The sequence below is a fragment of the Nerophis lumbriciformis genome, linkage group LG23 (genome assembly GCF_033978685.3).
Source record: "Nerophis lumbriciformis linkage group LG23, RoL_Nlum_v2.1, whole genome shotgun sequence".
In the NCBI taxonomy this organism is placed as follows: domain Eukaryota; kingdom Metazoa; phylum Chordata; class Actinopteri; order Syngnathiformes; family Syngnathidae; genus Nerophis; species Nerophis lumbriciformis.
Window position 1 is genome coordinate 20410001 of NC_084570.2, and position 16483 is coordinate 20426483.

Genomic DNA, 16483 nt, shown 5'->3' on the forward strand with positions numbered 1-16483 from the left:
CACCTCACAGGGGAGGAGCCAGGGCATGGAGGCAGAGTGGAACACAGAGGACAACGCCCCAACCTTGGCCGCATCATCGAGGGGCGGTACATTCCCCTGTACCTGCTCAATCAGCCTGAAGTGCCACCAGCTGTGCGGCCAGGTGGGGCCCAGCTACAAACTGTTCTTAACTCTGCCTCATTCAGGTCTGGCTCTCCTCTGTGTCAAGGCAGGTGCATCAGGCGGTAAGTGAGACATCCACTATTTCCCCATTAATGACATTATTAGGGAAATGTTTTCTGATATTATGTTTTCTCTTGTTTGATAGGCAATGACCTTTGACCTTTAGAGAAGTGTGCTGTGTGAAGGACTGAGAGCCCCAGATGGGAGATATTTATGTTTATTAATGGACACTAGTGATGGGTTGATGAGGCGTCATGAAGCGTTTTGACACATTGCAAAACTGTACTGATACTGTGTCACTAAATACTGACATCTACTGGACATTAAAAATCCCTACAGGCAACCTATGGACCGACTCAACTGACACTGATTTTATGACCTAGTATATACAATAATATAAACCAAGTCATTGTATTTCATTTAGGATTATTTCATATCTTCATTTAAATAAAAATATATTTTTATCTTTTTTAGATACAGTCAAAAAATATGAACATGTATAATAACATGGAAATCTAAGAGCATGTGTTGTGAATGAGGATGTTTGTGGACTGGGATTTTTTTAAATTAATTTTTTACACATTTTTATTTAAAAAAAAGTTTTTCCAACGTATTCAATTTTAGATGATTTCTTTCATTGATTGATTGAGACTTTTATTAGTAGATTGCACAGTGAAGTACATATTCCGTACAATTGACCACTAAATGGTAACCCCCCAATAAGTTTTTCAACTTGTTTAAGTCGAGGTCCACTTAAATTGATTAATGATACAGATATATAACATCATAATACAGTCATCACACAAGATAATCATCACAGTATATACATTGAATTATTTACATTATTTACAATCCGGGGTGTGGGATATAGAGGGGGGGGGAGTTAAGTTTGGTTGTTATCAACACTTCAGTCGTCTCTTCTTAGTTATTATTTCTCCGGCTGTAGAAAAGACCCGCTCACAGGGCACAGAGGAGGCCGGAGTGCGACACAGTTCGCGTATCGGTCACGTGACCAAAACAGCTCATGATCGGTCACGTGACTTTCTAAAAGCGGTACGCGCACCGACACAGGGTTTCGCTCTATGAGCTCGACGCATGCGCCGATGCATCGGTGTTGCCGGACCCATCACTAATGGACACTTTAAGTTTGCTGATTCCATACCCCGCCCTTCCTAAAAACACTTGTACAATAAATGCCCTTTTCGGCTTGCTGCAAAACCAATCCTGTGTCTTGGTGAGAATCAGGTACCACAATATATATATATATATATATGTATATATATATATATATATATATATATGTGTGTGTGTGTATCTGTATCATGGACACTGGCGGGACAGATCCGTAATTTGGGGAACCTTGATATAAATAGTTCACTGATTAATTTAAAACAAATCTTTGAATACAAGTTGTACATACCGTATGTACACTAGAGTACATTAATAATTAATTGGACAAACTGAGCAAAAAAAACAAAGTATATCAAATGATCTATATATTATTCATGGAAATTGTTCGGAAAGTGGATAAAGTGTCTTGACACTTAAATCAGTGTTTCTTAACCATAGGGCCAGGGCCTATTGTTGGGTCGTTAGTGCCCCCTAGACCGCCGCCAAAAAAGTATGTTTCTCACCTGTGGTCCGTATGGGCGTCAGCGGAACTCAGTTGTAATACACTTTTCCAACACCCGTGGCAGTAATGACATCAAACAGAAGACGTCTGGAGCCAATGCGAGCTCTATTTCGCCCATAAAATCCGATGAATAAACATTCAAAAACCGCCAACAAAACATTTACATTTCGTGACTTGAACATTGACCAAGTATTAGTGATATTGTTAGGATGATGAGTCATTCTTCATCTAAATGGGATCTCCTATTCAGGAGATCGCAAAAAGCCGCTGCCTGACCAGGGCTCAGAAAATCTGCAAAGACTCCTCCCACCCCCACCAAGGACTGTTTTCACTGCTGGACTCTAGAAAGAGGTTCCGCAGCCTCCGAAAAGGAACCTCCAGGTTCTGTAACAGCTTCTTCCCTCAAGCCGTAAGACTCTTGAACGCATCATAATTAAATTATCCCCTCAACTCCCCCCAAAATGGATTAACTCGCTGGAATAAGAAATACAATATAACATACATCTATAAACGTGGATGCATATGAAAAAGTGCAATATATTTATCTGTACAGTAATCTATTTATTTATTTATATATATTTATATATATTTATTTATTTTATATATATATTTATATTTATTTATTTATATATGCACCTTATTGCTTTTTTATCCTGCACGACCATGAGCTTATGTAACAAAATTTCGTTCTTATCTGTGCTGTAAAGTTCAAAGTTCAATGACAAAAAGGAAGTTTAAGTCTAATATATGAACATCCTAGCAGTCAGCATCCTAATGACAGCAGACCTTGTACAGTAAGTGATGTTTTATATTTGTTGGCTCTCATGAAGACTGCAGTGAGTAATAGTGATGAAAGAGAAAAAAAAAGCAAACGGTGTGATGCGTTTTTTTCAATCAATGCGCCGCATATGCTTAAAATGATCAAAACACATAAATATTAAATGTTATTATAAATGTGCCCATTTCTACATTACATATATACTTACTTCAGGTGTATAAAACCCTAATGGAGGGGTTTGGATGTTTTTAATGGCTTCATAGGCGGAATTCCAATTCCATTGTAAGCTGACTTTTGATTGCATTTATTTAATATTTAGAATGTAAAAAAAAACATTACATCCATCGTCATGTCTTTCATAATGATTGCGAATGATAGGCAAACTTCCAAATAAAAAGTGCAGTTCCTCTTTAAGCGCAAAAATGATGACTAATTTAATGAAGCTCTATTTCATTTGCATTTAAATTTTGTTGACAGTTTATTTAAGAAACATATTGTTCATATGTATCATTAATTTAGTTAGAAGTTATTTACTTTAGCACTCTGTAATTGTATGTAAATGTAGTTTTCATCAGTTTTTATGAGTCCCTTTTTTTGAAATGTATTTGGTTAGTGTTTAGTTTTGTAATCAGCCTGACCTAAGCCTTGATAATAATCATTGTGATTAAGGCATGCTTTCAAATCATTTGGTAAGGTTTATCCTGTAATAGGTTGCATATAATTACTAAATACGATTAAAATCAAGACTAGGATGACTAATTCGGTGTAAATATTTGATTGTGGTGTAAAAGTTTGCCCCCGATGTTTAAAAAGATTAAGAACCCCTGACTTAAATGTAAAAAGCTGTCCACTTCTTGTACTGCCTTGCTCACCACAAACACCGGTGGTGCGGAAGTCGTCCTTGAGTCAGCCCACAACATGACGTTAAAAAATAATAATTATTAGAAAATATTTTTAAAATGTTTATACTAAAAATAAAAAATCTGTCAATTTTTGGACGTGTGTTGGTTTTCCTGCGCGTGGTGCTATTTCCGTTCCAGCGCTCTAAATTTTCTTGTCTCTACTTTCTGTTTGTCTTTCATTTCCTGCTACTTCTCATCTGGTCTAAGCGCTGCCTCACTCACCTGTCTCTGATTGGCAATTAGGGCACACCTTTTACTGGTTGCCGAACAGAATGTGTGCCAGCCCTGTCCCCTCATAGTTTTTATCTGTCGCCACCTAGATAGATGTTGGCTTCCTGTGCACTCCCTAGCTGCACTAGCTTTTCATTAAATACACTTTTTACCTCCACTCCGCCTGCCGTCTCTACATCTCGGGGCCACGCTGCAAGCAACTCACTCACCGTGTGACAAAATCCATATTAAGACATTTAAAATCAGTGTTATATTGTTGGAAAAAGTATTGCGATATATTGCCATATCGATATTTTGTCCACCTCTAATGCGTGTATTGTGAACATTTCACTTATGCAGACACACCTGTCTCCTCCTGCAATGATGTATGAGTAGACCTCACTGCGGCGCATCTCTTTGAGTGCTCTGTTGAAGCTTGACTACACACACAAACACACAAACATGCAATCAATACAACGATACACTTCTCTTAGAAGAGTCAGAATGTCAAGAAAAATTATAATGTATCAGATTAGGGTGAGAAATAAAAATAGGTAGCGTATTTTGTTCTTTGATTACTCCCTCCAGGATACATCTTCTGAGACAATCTTAACAGTTCAGTTCAGGCCTAAGACTGATTCTCCAACTGTGGGCTTCATCTAGTGGTACGCCATAGAACAGACCTGGGCAAAATACGGCCCCTGGACGTTCTACATAATTTTTTTTAGACCTTTAACATCAAAACTGTAGCCGCCATTATAATATGCAGTGCTGTTTTTAAATTACCGTAAGTCTTGAACTATAGAAAGCGTTTCAATGGTTGAAATCTACGCTTTTGAGTGTTATACGAGTTATTACGGTAATCTACATCACAGCAGCTCAGACGAGGAACAAAGCGGAGTGGGCGGGGTTTGTTTTCAGAGCAGTCAGCCCGGAACGCGTGTGTCAGGAACAGATGTAGAAGCAGATTGTTGAAACAAATTTCTGCATAAAAGTGATAATATATCATATTGCAGGTGTTTGTTACCCTTTGCATTCCTATTTTGCCTTTTGTTACATTTTTGTTGTATTTTGCTTGATTGTAAAAAATACACAACTATCGAGGAACTGGTCTGAGAAATAAAAGAGGAGCGATGTTCATATGTTGTTAATATTCAGTGTTTTATTGTTCATAGTTAATATTGTAAATCCCACTTTCTTTATTTTAATGCACATTTTGGGTGTCCCATTCAGTAAAAAACTGTAAAATTCCATTCCGTTTTTTTTTTAGGTGGTCTGTCATAACTTTTTTAGAATTCTATCGGACATTGTGACTTTTGGTATTAGTGTTCCTGGAAAAAAGGGATCCAAACACACATACTGTACAGCAGATTTTTACAGATAAATGTGTATATATCATTTATACACACATACACATTGGCCCCCCAGACACATTTTTTCTCTCAATGTGGCCCCCGAGTCAAAATATTTGCCCAGCTCTGCCATAGAATCACTTGATTAAAGTACAGTGTTTTATTTTCCTATATTCATGCACCATGTTACTGTTCAAACTGTGTGTAATGTCACAGAGGCCAAATATATTAAATATACTGGTTAAATAAAACCTCTGACTTGTTGTCCCAGCAGGACCCTGAGGTCTTCAGACCAGCTCCTCGTGGCTGTCTCAAAAACAAGGCTAAAAACTTGAGGAGATAGAGCCTTTTCAGTGGCAGGGTCTAGACCAGGGGTCGGCAACCTGCGGCTCTAGAGCCGTCTTTAGCGCCACCCTAGTGGCTCTCTGGAGCTTTTTCAAAAATGTATGAAAAATGGAAAAAGATGAGGGGAAAAAAAATAATAATTTTGTTTTAATATGGTTTCTGTAGGAGGACAAACATGACACAAACCTCCCTAATTGTTATAAAGCACAGTGTTTATATTAAACATGCTTCACTGATTCGAGTATTTGGCGAGCACCGTTTTGTCCTACTAATTTTGACGGTCCTTGAACTCACCGTAGTTTGTTTACATGTATAACTTTCTCTGACTTTCTAGGACGTGTTTTATGCCACTTCTTTTTCTGTCTCATTTTGTCCACCAGACTTTTAACGTTGTGCATGAATGCACAAAGGTGAGTTTTGTTGATATTATTGACTTGTGTGGAGTGCTAATCAGACATATTTGGTCACTGCAAGCTAATCGATGCTAACATGCTATTTAGGCTAGCTATATGTACATATTGCATCATTATGCCTCATTTGTAGGTATATTTGAGGTCAAATAGTTTCCTTTAAGTCATCTTAATTCAATTTATATCTCATGACACACTATCTGTATGTAGTATGGCTTTTAATTTTTTGCGGCTCCAGACAGATTTGTTTTTGTATTTTTGGTCCAATATGGCTCTTTCAACATTTTGGGTTGCCGACCCCTGGTCTAGACTATGGAACAACCTTCCACTATCTATTAGGTCCTCCCAGTCTCTGAGTCAATTTAAATCTAGGCTAAAAACATATTTTTTAATCCCTGGCGTTCAAATCCAGTTAGACAGTAAGTTTCTTGTTTTATTCTTTTTTATTTATTTATTACATTTTAGTATTTCAGGTGATATATTCTGCACTTATTTTAGGGTACATTTTACTACTGTATTTGATTTATCCTTCTTGGGGTTGTTTTTAAATGTGCTATATAAATAAATGAACTGAACTAATGAATACTTAAGCCTACTACGCTACTGTGGTTTAATGTTGGACATTATGGTGCTATTTGGAGAGCTTTTTTCTGAGGTTTTTATGGTGCTATTTGGAGAGCTTTTTTCTGAGGTTTGTGAAACAAAGTTCGAGAACCACTGGCCTAAGAATACGCAAACAACTTTTTCAAAAAATTCTAAACATTTTGGAAAATGTGCCATGGTTTAGGTTTATTTTTTTCTTTTTGATTTTACAAAAATTGATAACATCATAGGCCCATCACCCGGACACATTTGATGGATTTGACGGCTGACGTTTGAGTGCTGCCCGGCGACAAATTCAATCGGGGAAAATGGCCTAAGTGTGTGTGGAAGTTGAGGGGATTAGACAAAGGTCACACATAGATTCCATTAGTATTAGCATGAAAAAATATTGAATAATAAAAAAAAAAATGTTTTACCGCCACAAGGAAAGCCAGTCGACCTGAGGTCCCACAGCCACTCAGAACAATAATGCTGTCCTGTGGTTCCTAGAAACCAAAGGATGTTTGAACGCGTCACAGTTGACAGGAAGAAAACCCTCAAACATCCAAACCTTGAGGATGAGCTCCACTTTCCCAGCTAACTCCATCATGGTTTTCACCATTTCGTCACCCAGGAGCATCTAAAACAACATGAATATGCTTTTTAATGGATTCTGTCTACGTTCTACCTTGTTCTGTTTCCTCAGTGACCTGGTAAGTGCTTCCTGTCTCTCCGCGAAACATCTCGGCATCGCAGCTCTGCAACATCCTCACAATGCCGTCGGCTGGAGCCCGGTCAATGTCCCGTGTCAGTGGGTTCGACTTCTCCGAAACAGGAAGTGAGGGCTCATAATCTGGCAACTAATAACAGTAGCATCAGGTTTAAAGTAATTTTTCGGTTTAGCTCAACTACACACTAAAAATGCTGTGTTTTTGTTTATACCCAAATGCTGGGTTGAGCGGGTGTGTTGAAATTTGTCCTCTGCATTTGACCCATCCCCTTGTTCACCCCCTGGGAGGTGAGGGGAGCAGTGAGCAGCAGCGGTGGCCGCGCCCGGGAATCATAAGTAACACCCCTTGTTGTAAAATTACAACGTTACCTTTAACCATCCTAAAAACATGATGTTGTATATTTTTTTTACCACATTTACATAGTCATTGGTTCCTATTGTTCAGTCTCACAAGGCTATTGGATTGTACATTTGTTTATAAGTCCCGCCTTCTGGCCATGAACTCACACAACCTCTCAAGGTTTCCTTCGAACAACATATATTTGTTTCATTGTACTGGATTCTTCAGATTCAAGTAAGTAAAATGTATTTCATATTTTTTTTGGTTGTTTTTACAATGTCTAGAGCAGTGGTTCTCAAATGGGGGTACGCGTACGCCATGATGGTTTGACCCTCACTAAAATGTCTGTCAAAAACATACATAAACATTTTTTTAACTCTTCAATTTCTGCATCAAATGCCTCCTACAACAACATCTGAAAAGTCAAAAATTTTTTTTTTAGGTTTTTCTATATTTGGGTCTTACAGGCTTAACCCCCAATTCCAACCCTTGATGCTGAGTGCCAAGCAGGGAGGTAATAAGTCCCATTTTTATAGTCTTTGGTATTTCTAAGGAGTTGGGTATTTTTTGTGACCCAACTAGTAACCCAGCATCTTAAAAAACTACAAAATGCCATCATGACCTCCACCTGTTGGAGTCATAAATCATTATGACATTTGGACTACAAAAAACCTGAAAATAACCAAGGTATTTGGTTGAATTGACCCAGCATTGCAGTTATAATGACCCAGCATTTGGATTGAATATATAACCCATCGAACTTGGTTAAATTAACCCAGCGTTGGTTTGGTCCAGTAGTTACCCAGCAGCTGGGTAGAAAACTACCCAAATTGGGTAGTTTTTAACCCAGCGGTTTTTAGAGTGTAACCTTAAAAATAATTGCCATTATTACTGAGATTTGTGATGGTCCTACCTCCCATTCGTGCATTGTGGAGAGACAACAGGAGTCTTTGTTTGGGTTTAGAATGAAAAGAAGTCGGCGCCTGGCTCTTTCTGCAGTGACAAAGTTCACAAAAACACCTTTGTGATAAGAGTGGTTTTGTCATGCCGCAGTACACATTAACACCACTGCAAATAAGCACAGTAATCAACACATTGTTTGGTTAATCTCGGAAAAACTGAGCATTTCGTATCTGTTGGAGCAGAATGTAAATAAGTAAGTAAGAACATTTTATTTATAAAGCGCTTTTCACAGATAAAATAACAAAGCGCTGTACAAAACATGGAAGTAAAACAACAATTCAATTAAATCAACAAAGGCAACATCATAAAAAGAATACAAAGTGGATTAAAATTGATAGTTAAAAGGTGCATTAACTAAAGCTTCAGTAAAAAGAGAAGTTTTCAAATGTTTCTTAAAAGTGTCAACAAAGTCAAGATCACAGAGGGACTGGTGCAAATTGTTCCAGAGTCTCCAGGTCTCACGGATTTTAAAACAAGTTTTTGGGATCTTTAGAAGACCCTGGCCTGAAGACCAGAGGCTGCGCCCTGAAGAGTAGGGGCATAACCAGTCAGTGATGTACTGAGGAGCCCTACCATGCAATGCACGGAATGTCAGGACTAAAATTTTAAACTCAATGCGTAATTTAACTGGAAGCCAATGAAGACTGGATAAAATGGGGGTAGTACGGGCTGTTGTGAGTGCACCGGTCAAAAGTCTGGCAGCCGCTTTTGTACAGTATGAAGTCTCTTTAGCGTTGACTTGTTGAAAAAAGTGAAAAGAGAATTGCAATAGTCAATACGAGACAAAATGAACGCGTGAATGATCATTTCGAGATCCAATTTTGACAACAAATTTCTCATTTTAGAAATATTTCTTGTGACGACCGGCGCGCATGATGATGCGCGTGTTGTTCCCCCAGGAATGCAGACGGCTTCGGACACAGCGAACAGGTAGGAAAAATTATTTATTAAGAATTAAATCAAAAGGGAACAAACAAAAACGTGCTCATAGCACTAAAGACAAAAACAAAGGGGCTAGCGTGGGAGCTAGCAAAAAAAATAGCCTAGCGTGTAAACTAGCAGGAATATAAATCGTCAACTGTTGCATCAAGCAAATTAGGAAGCCAGGCCGAGTGAGGCCAGGGCAAAGACTAAATAGCCCTCTGATTAGCGCCCGGGCAACAGGTGCACGTCCCGAACACTAACCAGAGGCAGGTGTAAGGAATCTGCCGTCATGGCAACTGAAACAAACAAAACTCAAGGTGCTGAAAACACACGTGAATCGAAAACATAAACAAACTATGATCCAGGCAGCGGATCATAACAATTTCTGAGATGATAAAAACTGTTTTTGGTCCGTTGATGACAGTGACCCTCCAAAGACATTGACTGATCCAACACAATCCCAAGGTTACAATCCCAAGGTTTCTGGGGCTGCTTTTAACAGATGCACCCAGAGGGAGTTCTTGAGAATGTGTTGACATAAGTTGCATCAAGGGGTTGGTTTGAACCCAAGATGAAGCAAACAAAGTAGCCTTTTCACGCATGCTAATGGAGAGTGGCAATGTCCATAAGGACAGGTGTGTAGTTGGAAAAATATTTCAAAGAAAAAAAGTGACAGTGTGTGCCCCAGGGCTCTGTTCTTGGTCCCCTGTTTTTTTATCATCTACATTCTTCCCCTTGGCAATATTTTCCGTAAATTTTAAAATACATTTTTACTGTTATGCGGATGACACCCAGCTCTACGTCTCAACCAAACCAACTGCTTCATTTCCTCCTTCCTTCCTTACAGACTGCCTCAGTGAACTCAAACTGTGGTTTTCGTCTAATTTCCTCCAACTCAATAGCAATAAAACTGAAATCTTACTTGTAAGTACAAAATCCATTCTAGCCAAAACCAACAGCTTGTTTGTTACTCTCTGCAATTCCTCCGTCTCACCCACCTCCCAAGTTAAGAGTCTGGGTGTCATCCTCCACACTCCTTTTTCAAGCTCACATAAACAACATTACCCGGTCTGCTTACTTTCATCTACGCAACATTAATCTACTTCAGAATCAGAATCAAAAATACTTCATTAATACCCGAGGGTTGTCACACCTGGTCTGGGTTTTGTCTGGTTTCATGTTGTTTTGTCATTTTCTGTTTTATTTTGAAATGCTGACTCTCCCTCTCGTTTCAGGTCACTTGCCTTTCCTCCTGTTTCACTGGTCTGACGTCTTTCCTGATTGCCTGATTGCGCCCACCTGTGTCACCCTCCCTCATGTGTATAAATGTCTCATCCTCCTTCTGTCCTGTGCCAGAGTGTTTCGTATCGTCTTGTGCGTACCTCCAGTGTTCCTTTGCCACAGCCTTGTCTACAGCCATTGCCACGTTTTTTTTGTTCTTTTGATCCACGGGAGATTCTTTGTTTGTGACCTTTTGTCAGGTAAGATTAGCTTCTTAGCATCGCCTCCGTTGGAGCGCTTTTTGTTGTATTTGTTAGTTTTTGTTTTAACCCCTTTTTCCCCTCCATAGCCGGAGAGTTTTGAGTTGTTAATATTTTTGTTAGTTTAGTAGTCAGATTAGATCTGTTTTGATAGCCTGTTTTGTTTCTCCCGTTTTGGACCCCTCCCCTTCTGAGAATAAACCACTGTTTTCAGTAATCCTGCATCTGTGTCCAGAGTCCTAGTTGGGTCGTGACAGTAATAAAACAGGAAATGACAAAACAACATGAAACCAGACAAAACTCAGACCAGACTTCACCCAGGTGTGACAAGGGAAAATTTACATTTTCAGCACAATCCCATTCAAGAGCAGATAAACAATACAGAGAGACAGAACAGGATCGCTGATGGGTCTGCCAACTTCCGGCGCCCTTACAAAAAAGGTGAGAAATAGGTAAAAGCTGGGGTGAGGGTAAGAAAAAAAACCTACTGTTGAACAACTTAAGCTGTACATCAAGCAAGAATGGGAAAGAATTCCACCTGAAAAGCTTCAAAAATGTGTCTCCTCAGTTCCCAAACATTTACTGAGTGTTGTTAAAAGGAAAGGCCATGTAACACAGTGGTAAAAAATGCCCCTGTACCAGCTGTTTTGCAATGTGTTGCTGCCATTAAATTCTAAGTTAATGATTATTTTCCAAAAAAAATTAAGTTTCTCAGTTCGAACATTAAATATCTTGTCTTTGCAGTCTATTCAATTGAATAAAAGTTGAAAAGGATTTGCATATCATCGTATTCTGTTTTTATTTAGGAATTACACAACGTGCCAACTTCTCTGGTTTTGGGGTTTGTAAATCAATGTAAGAAAGTACCCTTCCATTTAAGAGCAGAGAAATGTTAAGAAATGTTTGCTTCTTCCTAAGAGGGTGTGAAAGACAAATAATTGAGACGCACTGCTATACAGTGTGTTTTATTCGATTACTCGATTATTCGAACAAATCAATAAATAGATTACTCAATTGCTAAAATAATCGATAGCTGCAGTATAGTTCAAACTAAAAATCCGGCAGCTGGAACGGAACAAGAAGTGAAGGCAGGAAAACGCAGCAAAACCTTCCCTACTAACCATACCAGAAAAGGGAAGAAGCAGTAATTGACTAGACGATGGAAAGACATGGTGGGTGTCATGGAAGCCGCAGAGAAAAGCAGTAAAGCTCTCTCAATGACTGAACTGCAGAAGAATGTAACAATTCTGCATCCTCCTGCTGGAGCTCTGCGCTTTAGAAGTAAGCTGATTGCTAGTCAGCTCCAGGTGCGCCTTGCTGGAAAACAGGACTGTGACTCAACTTGCACACTTATATTTAGACTTGGTATTTTAAGTACACCAAAACTCAGAGTGCCATCCATACCCGGATGGTACAGTGAAGACTAGGAGTGCCCCGATACAACTTTTTCCACTTACGATATATCAGAGCCTTGAATTTTGGCCCAAACAGAGTTGAGCATTTACAGAGTGATAGATAACTTGCTTTGAATTTGTAAATGAAGATGACAAGCAGACATTGAAGTGTTTATTTTTGGTAACCCCCCTCCCCCCCCCCAAAAATGCTCGGAACATCAGATAATATTAAATTGTAGAACATATGCAATTGCATGTGCATCATTTTCCTGTCAAATTTTAAAGAACATGGATTTTTATTAAGATTTTTTAATTTTTTTTAATTAAATGATGTGGCGAGTCACAACAAAATGAAGTGGCGGTCCACAAAGTTATATGGCGGGCCACAACAAAATTAAGTGGTGAGTCACAAAAAATTAAGTGGAGGGCCACAGTAAAATGATGCGGCATGCCACTACAAAATGATGTGGCGGGCCACAACAAAATGAAGTGGCGAGTCACTACAAAATGATATGGCAGGCCACGTAAAATGTGCGGTGTGCCGCGACAAAATGATGTGGCGGGCCAAGACAAAACGATGTAGCGGGCCACAATAAAATTAAGTGGCGATTCATGAGAAAATTATATGGCGGGCCACAACAAAATTAAGCGGCGGGTCACAATAAAATGATATGCCGGCCTCGATAAAATGAGCGGCGTGCCACAACAAAATGATGTGGCGGGCCAAGACAAAATGAAGTGTTGAGTCATGACAAAATGATATGGCGGGCCACTACAAAATGATGCGGTGGGTCACAATAAAATGAGCGGCGTGCCGCAAAAAAATTATATGGCGGGCCATAACAAAATGAAGTGGCGAGTCAGAACAAAATGATGTGGCGGGCCACAATAAAATTATATGGCGGACCACAACAAAGTGAAGTGGTGAGTCACAAAAAAATTATGTGGCGGGCCAAAACAAAATGATGTGGCGAGTCAGAACAAAATGAAGTGGTGAGTCACAAAAAAATTATGTGGCGGTTCAAAACAAAATGATGTGGCGGGCCACAACAAAATGAAGTAGTGAGTCACAAAAACATTATGTGACGGGCCACGACAAAATGAAGTGGCGAGTCACGACAAAATGATATGGTGGGCCACGACAAAATTATACGACGGGCCACAATAAAATGAGCAGCATGCCGCGACAAAATGATGTGGCGGGCCAAGACAAAATGAAGTGGCGAGTCATGACAAAATGATATGGCGGGCCACAACAAAATGATGTGGTGTGTCACGATAAAATGAGCGGCGTGCCGTAACAAAATGATATGGCGGGCCACAACAAAATGAAATAGTGAGTCACAAAAAAATTATGTGACGTGCCACAATAAAATGAAGTGGCGAGTCACGACAAAATGATATGGCGGACCACGACAAAATTATACGATGGGCCAAAATAAAACGAGCGGCATGCCGCGACAAAATGATGTGGCGGGCCGCAACAAAATGAGTTGGCGAGTCACAAAAAAATGATGTAGCGAGTCACAACAAAATCAAGTGATGAGTCACAAAAAACTGATGTGGCGGGTCAAAACAAAATGAAGTGGCGAGTCACAACAAAATGATGTTGCGGGCCACAACAAAATTATGTGGCGAGTCACAAAAAAATTATGTGGCGAGTCACAACAAAATGATGTGGCGGGTCACAATAAAATTATATGGCGGGCCACAACAAAATGAAGTGGCGAGTCACAACAAAATGATGTGGCGAGTCACAACAAAATGATGTGGCGAGTCACAACAAAATGATGTGGCGGGCCACAACAAAATGAAGTGGTGCGTCACAACAAAATGATGTGGTGAGTCACAACAAAATGATGTAGCGAGTCACAACAAAATGATGTGGCGGGTCACAATAAAATTATATGGCGGGCCACAACAAAATGAAGTGGCGAGTCACAACAAAATGATGTGGCGAGTCACAACAAAATGATGTGGCGGGCCACAACAAAATGAAGTGGTGCGTCACAACAAAATGATGTGTCGGGCCACAACAAAATGAAGTGGTGAGTCACAAAACGAGTCACAACAAAATGTGGCAAATACAAAAAATAATACGATACTTGTTTTTTGCTCATATTGGACCGATATCATTATCGGATTGGGACACCCTTATACACAAGACTCAACTGAAATGCTCAGTATGAAACGGTGGACACTAACAACCTCGATAATCGCCATCTTGGCTACGTAGCAGAAGAAGAGGAACTATTTCAATGAAAAAGTAGAGAAGAAGACGAAGACGTGGGTGCAACTGTAAGTGACATGCACTGAGGTTCTCAGGACGACACTCTAAAAAGAAGATGTAAAAAAAGGGCAACAGGACAATGAAACTTTCCTGAATCCCCTGCTCAGCATCTCAATTACACACAACCAGAACATCTCCTTCCTAAATGATGCAACAGCAAAGTCTTTGACCGGCCCGAGATAAAGTCTTAATTACTGCATACAGTGCAGTCACTTACGAGTCCCCAGCGCATCAAAACCACAATTGGACTAATTGCATGTTTTGTGTTCTTCCAGGCATGAGTCACACCACATCCCCTGAGGAGTCTCATCGAGAGAAAAGTGGTGCTTCTCATCTTGTTAGAGGAGTCCGGTTTGTCAACCATTTGGCCTGGAATTAAAGTGTGTTTCATTTGGATAATTCATGTTTGTATCAGTAATATTAGTGGTTATAATTCATGCAATGAAGAGCTCTGTTGCCATTTATTCATCTATAAAAATATAAAAATAATATTTCATACACGGGCTTGGCCGCTATTCTATATATTTTCGTAATGAAGTATAGTATACTCACATTCACACTGTAACTGAGTAAGAACCGGTACAAAAAAACACAGATATACAAAAGATCATGCTCGTCCTAACGGACATTATTTCATCATTTAAATAGATATGACATCCTTACCTATGCTTACAAACATTTTCTAGTTGTTTTAAAAAAAAATATGATACACTGAAATTATTTTGTGTTTCTTTTTTTTTTTTAAAGGGGGGGTGCAATGTTAATGGACAATGTATTGTATAATTTTGTGAAATCATTACAATAAAGTAATAAAGAGAAAAAAAGGATAAAATATCAATAAATGAATGACAGGCCACTTTATTTGAAATGTTTCCGCAAATGTATGCCTAGTCCTTTCCTGCTCTGTCACTGATAAGAAAATATTGGCAAAGGTTCGCTTTTATTTCCATTGTGACCGCTGCTGCACATCATTAGTGCTGGGCTGGTTAATGGTGGTACGGGCATTCGTATCCCAGCCACGCACATGTATGTTTAATTTGGTGTTTTGCACACAAAAAGTAAATTATTGACTTAATTTATTTCCCATCAATTAATTATTGGAAACATGCAAATGATGCGGACAATGTCGTTGAATAAAAATGTGGAAGCAAAATTTGTGTGTTAAAACATTCCCTCTGTTAAAATTCAGTGTAAAAAAAATAAGTGTATAAAAATCACTGTAAAAAAAATTCAGTGTCAAATAAGTCAGTGCAAAAATGGTCGTTATAAACTAAAAAAAAATTAAAAAACTCAAATGTGAAAAGCAGATAGACAACCGTGTACCGTGTCAGCATCATCTGCACCTACGGTCGCCATGACAACCAAGAGGCTCGTCTCCAAAAGTTTGTACAGCTAAAAAACAGAGTGATGTGGCGGGCCACGACAAAATGACGTGGCGAGTCACAACAAAATTATATAGCGGGCCACAACAAAATTAAAAGGTGAATCACAAAAAAATTATGTGGGGAGTCATAACAAATTTAAATGGTGAGTCACAACAAAATGATGTGGCGAGTCACAACAAAATGATGTGGCGGGCAAAAATAAAATTATATGGCGGGCCACAACAAAATGAAGTGGTGAGTCACAAAATAAGCCACAACATAATTTGGCAAATCCCAACAAAATGATGTGGCAGGCCACCATAAAATAATGTGGTAAGCATAGACAAAATGATGCAAATTATTGAATTAATTTGTCTGTCAATCTGTGTTGGTCCTGTGATGAGGTGGCGACTTGTCCAGGGTGTACCCCGCCTTCCGCCCGATTGTAGCTGAGATAGGCTCCAGCGCCCCCCCCCCGCGACCCTAAAGGTAATAAGTGGTAGAAAATGGATGGATGGATGGAATTAATGAATTCTTGGAAACATGCAAATGATGCGGAAAATGTCATTGAATACAAATGTGTAAGCAAAATTAGTGCGTTAAAACATTTAGTCTGTTAAAAT

At 39.2% G+C, this 16483-nt stretch overlaps 1 protein-coding gene across 2 annotated transcripts in view; it reads right to left on the reverse strand.

The window, feature by feature from the left end:
• The window catches only part of gckr (glucokinase (hexokinase 4) regulator), an 87650-nt gene that overhangs the window by 22817 nt on the left and 48350 nt on the right, over positions 1 to 16483 (reverse strand). For both annotated transcript variants that reach the window (XM_061984973.2, XM_061984972.2), the window contains exons 3-7: positions 8358 to 8437; positions 7085 to 7234; positions 6946 to 7014; positions 6812 to 6880; positions 4052 to 4125 (exon numbers count right to left, since the gene is read on the reverse strand). In XM_061984973.2, coding sequence (XP_061840957.1) covers positions 4052 to 4125; positions 6812 to 6880; positions 6946 to 7014; positions 7085 to 7234; positions 8358 to 8372 — 377 coding nt within the window. In that variant the 5' untranslated portion in view covers positions 8373 to 8437. The remainder of the gene's footprint in view (positions 1 to 4051; positions 4126 to 6811; positions 6881 to 6945; positions 7015 to 7084; positions 7235 to 8357; positions 8438 to 16483) is intronic.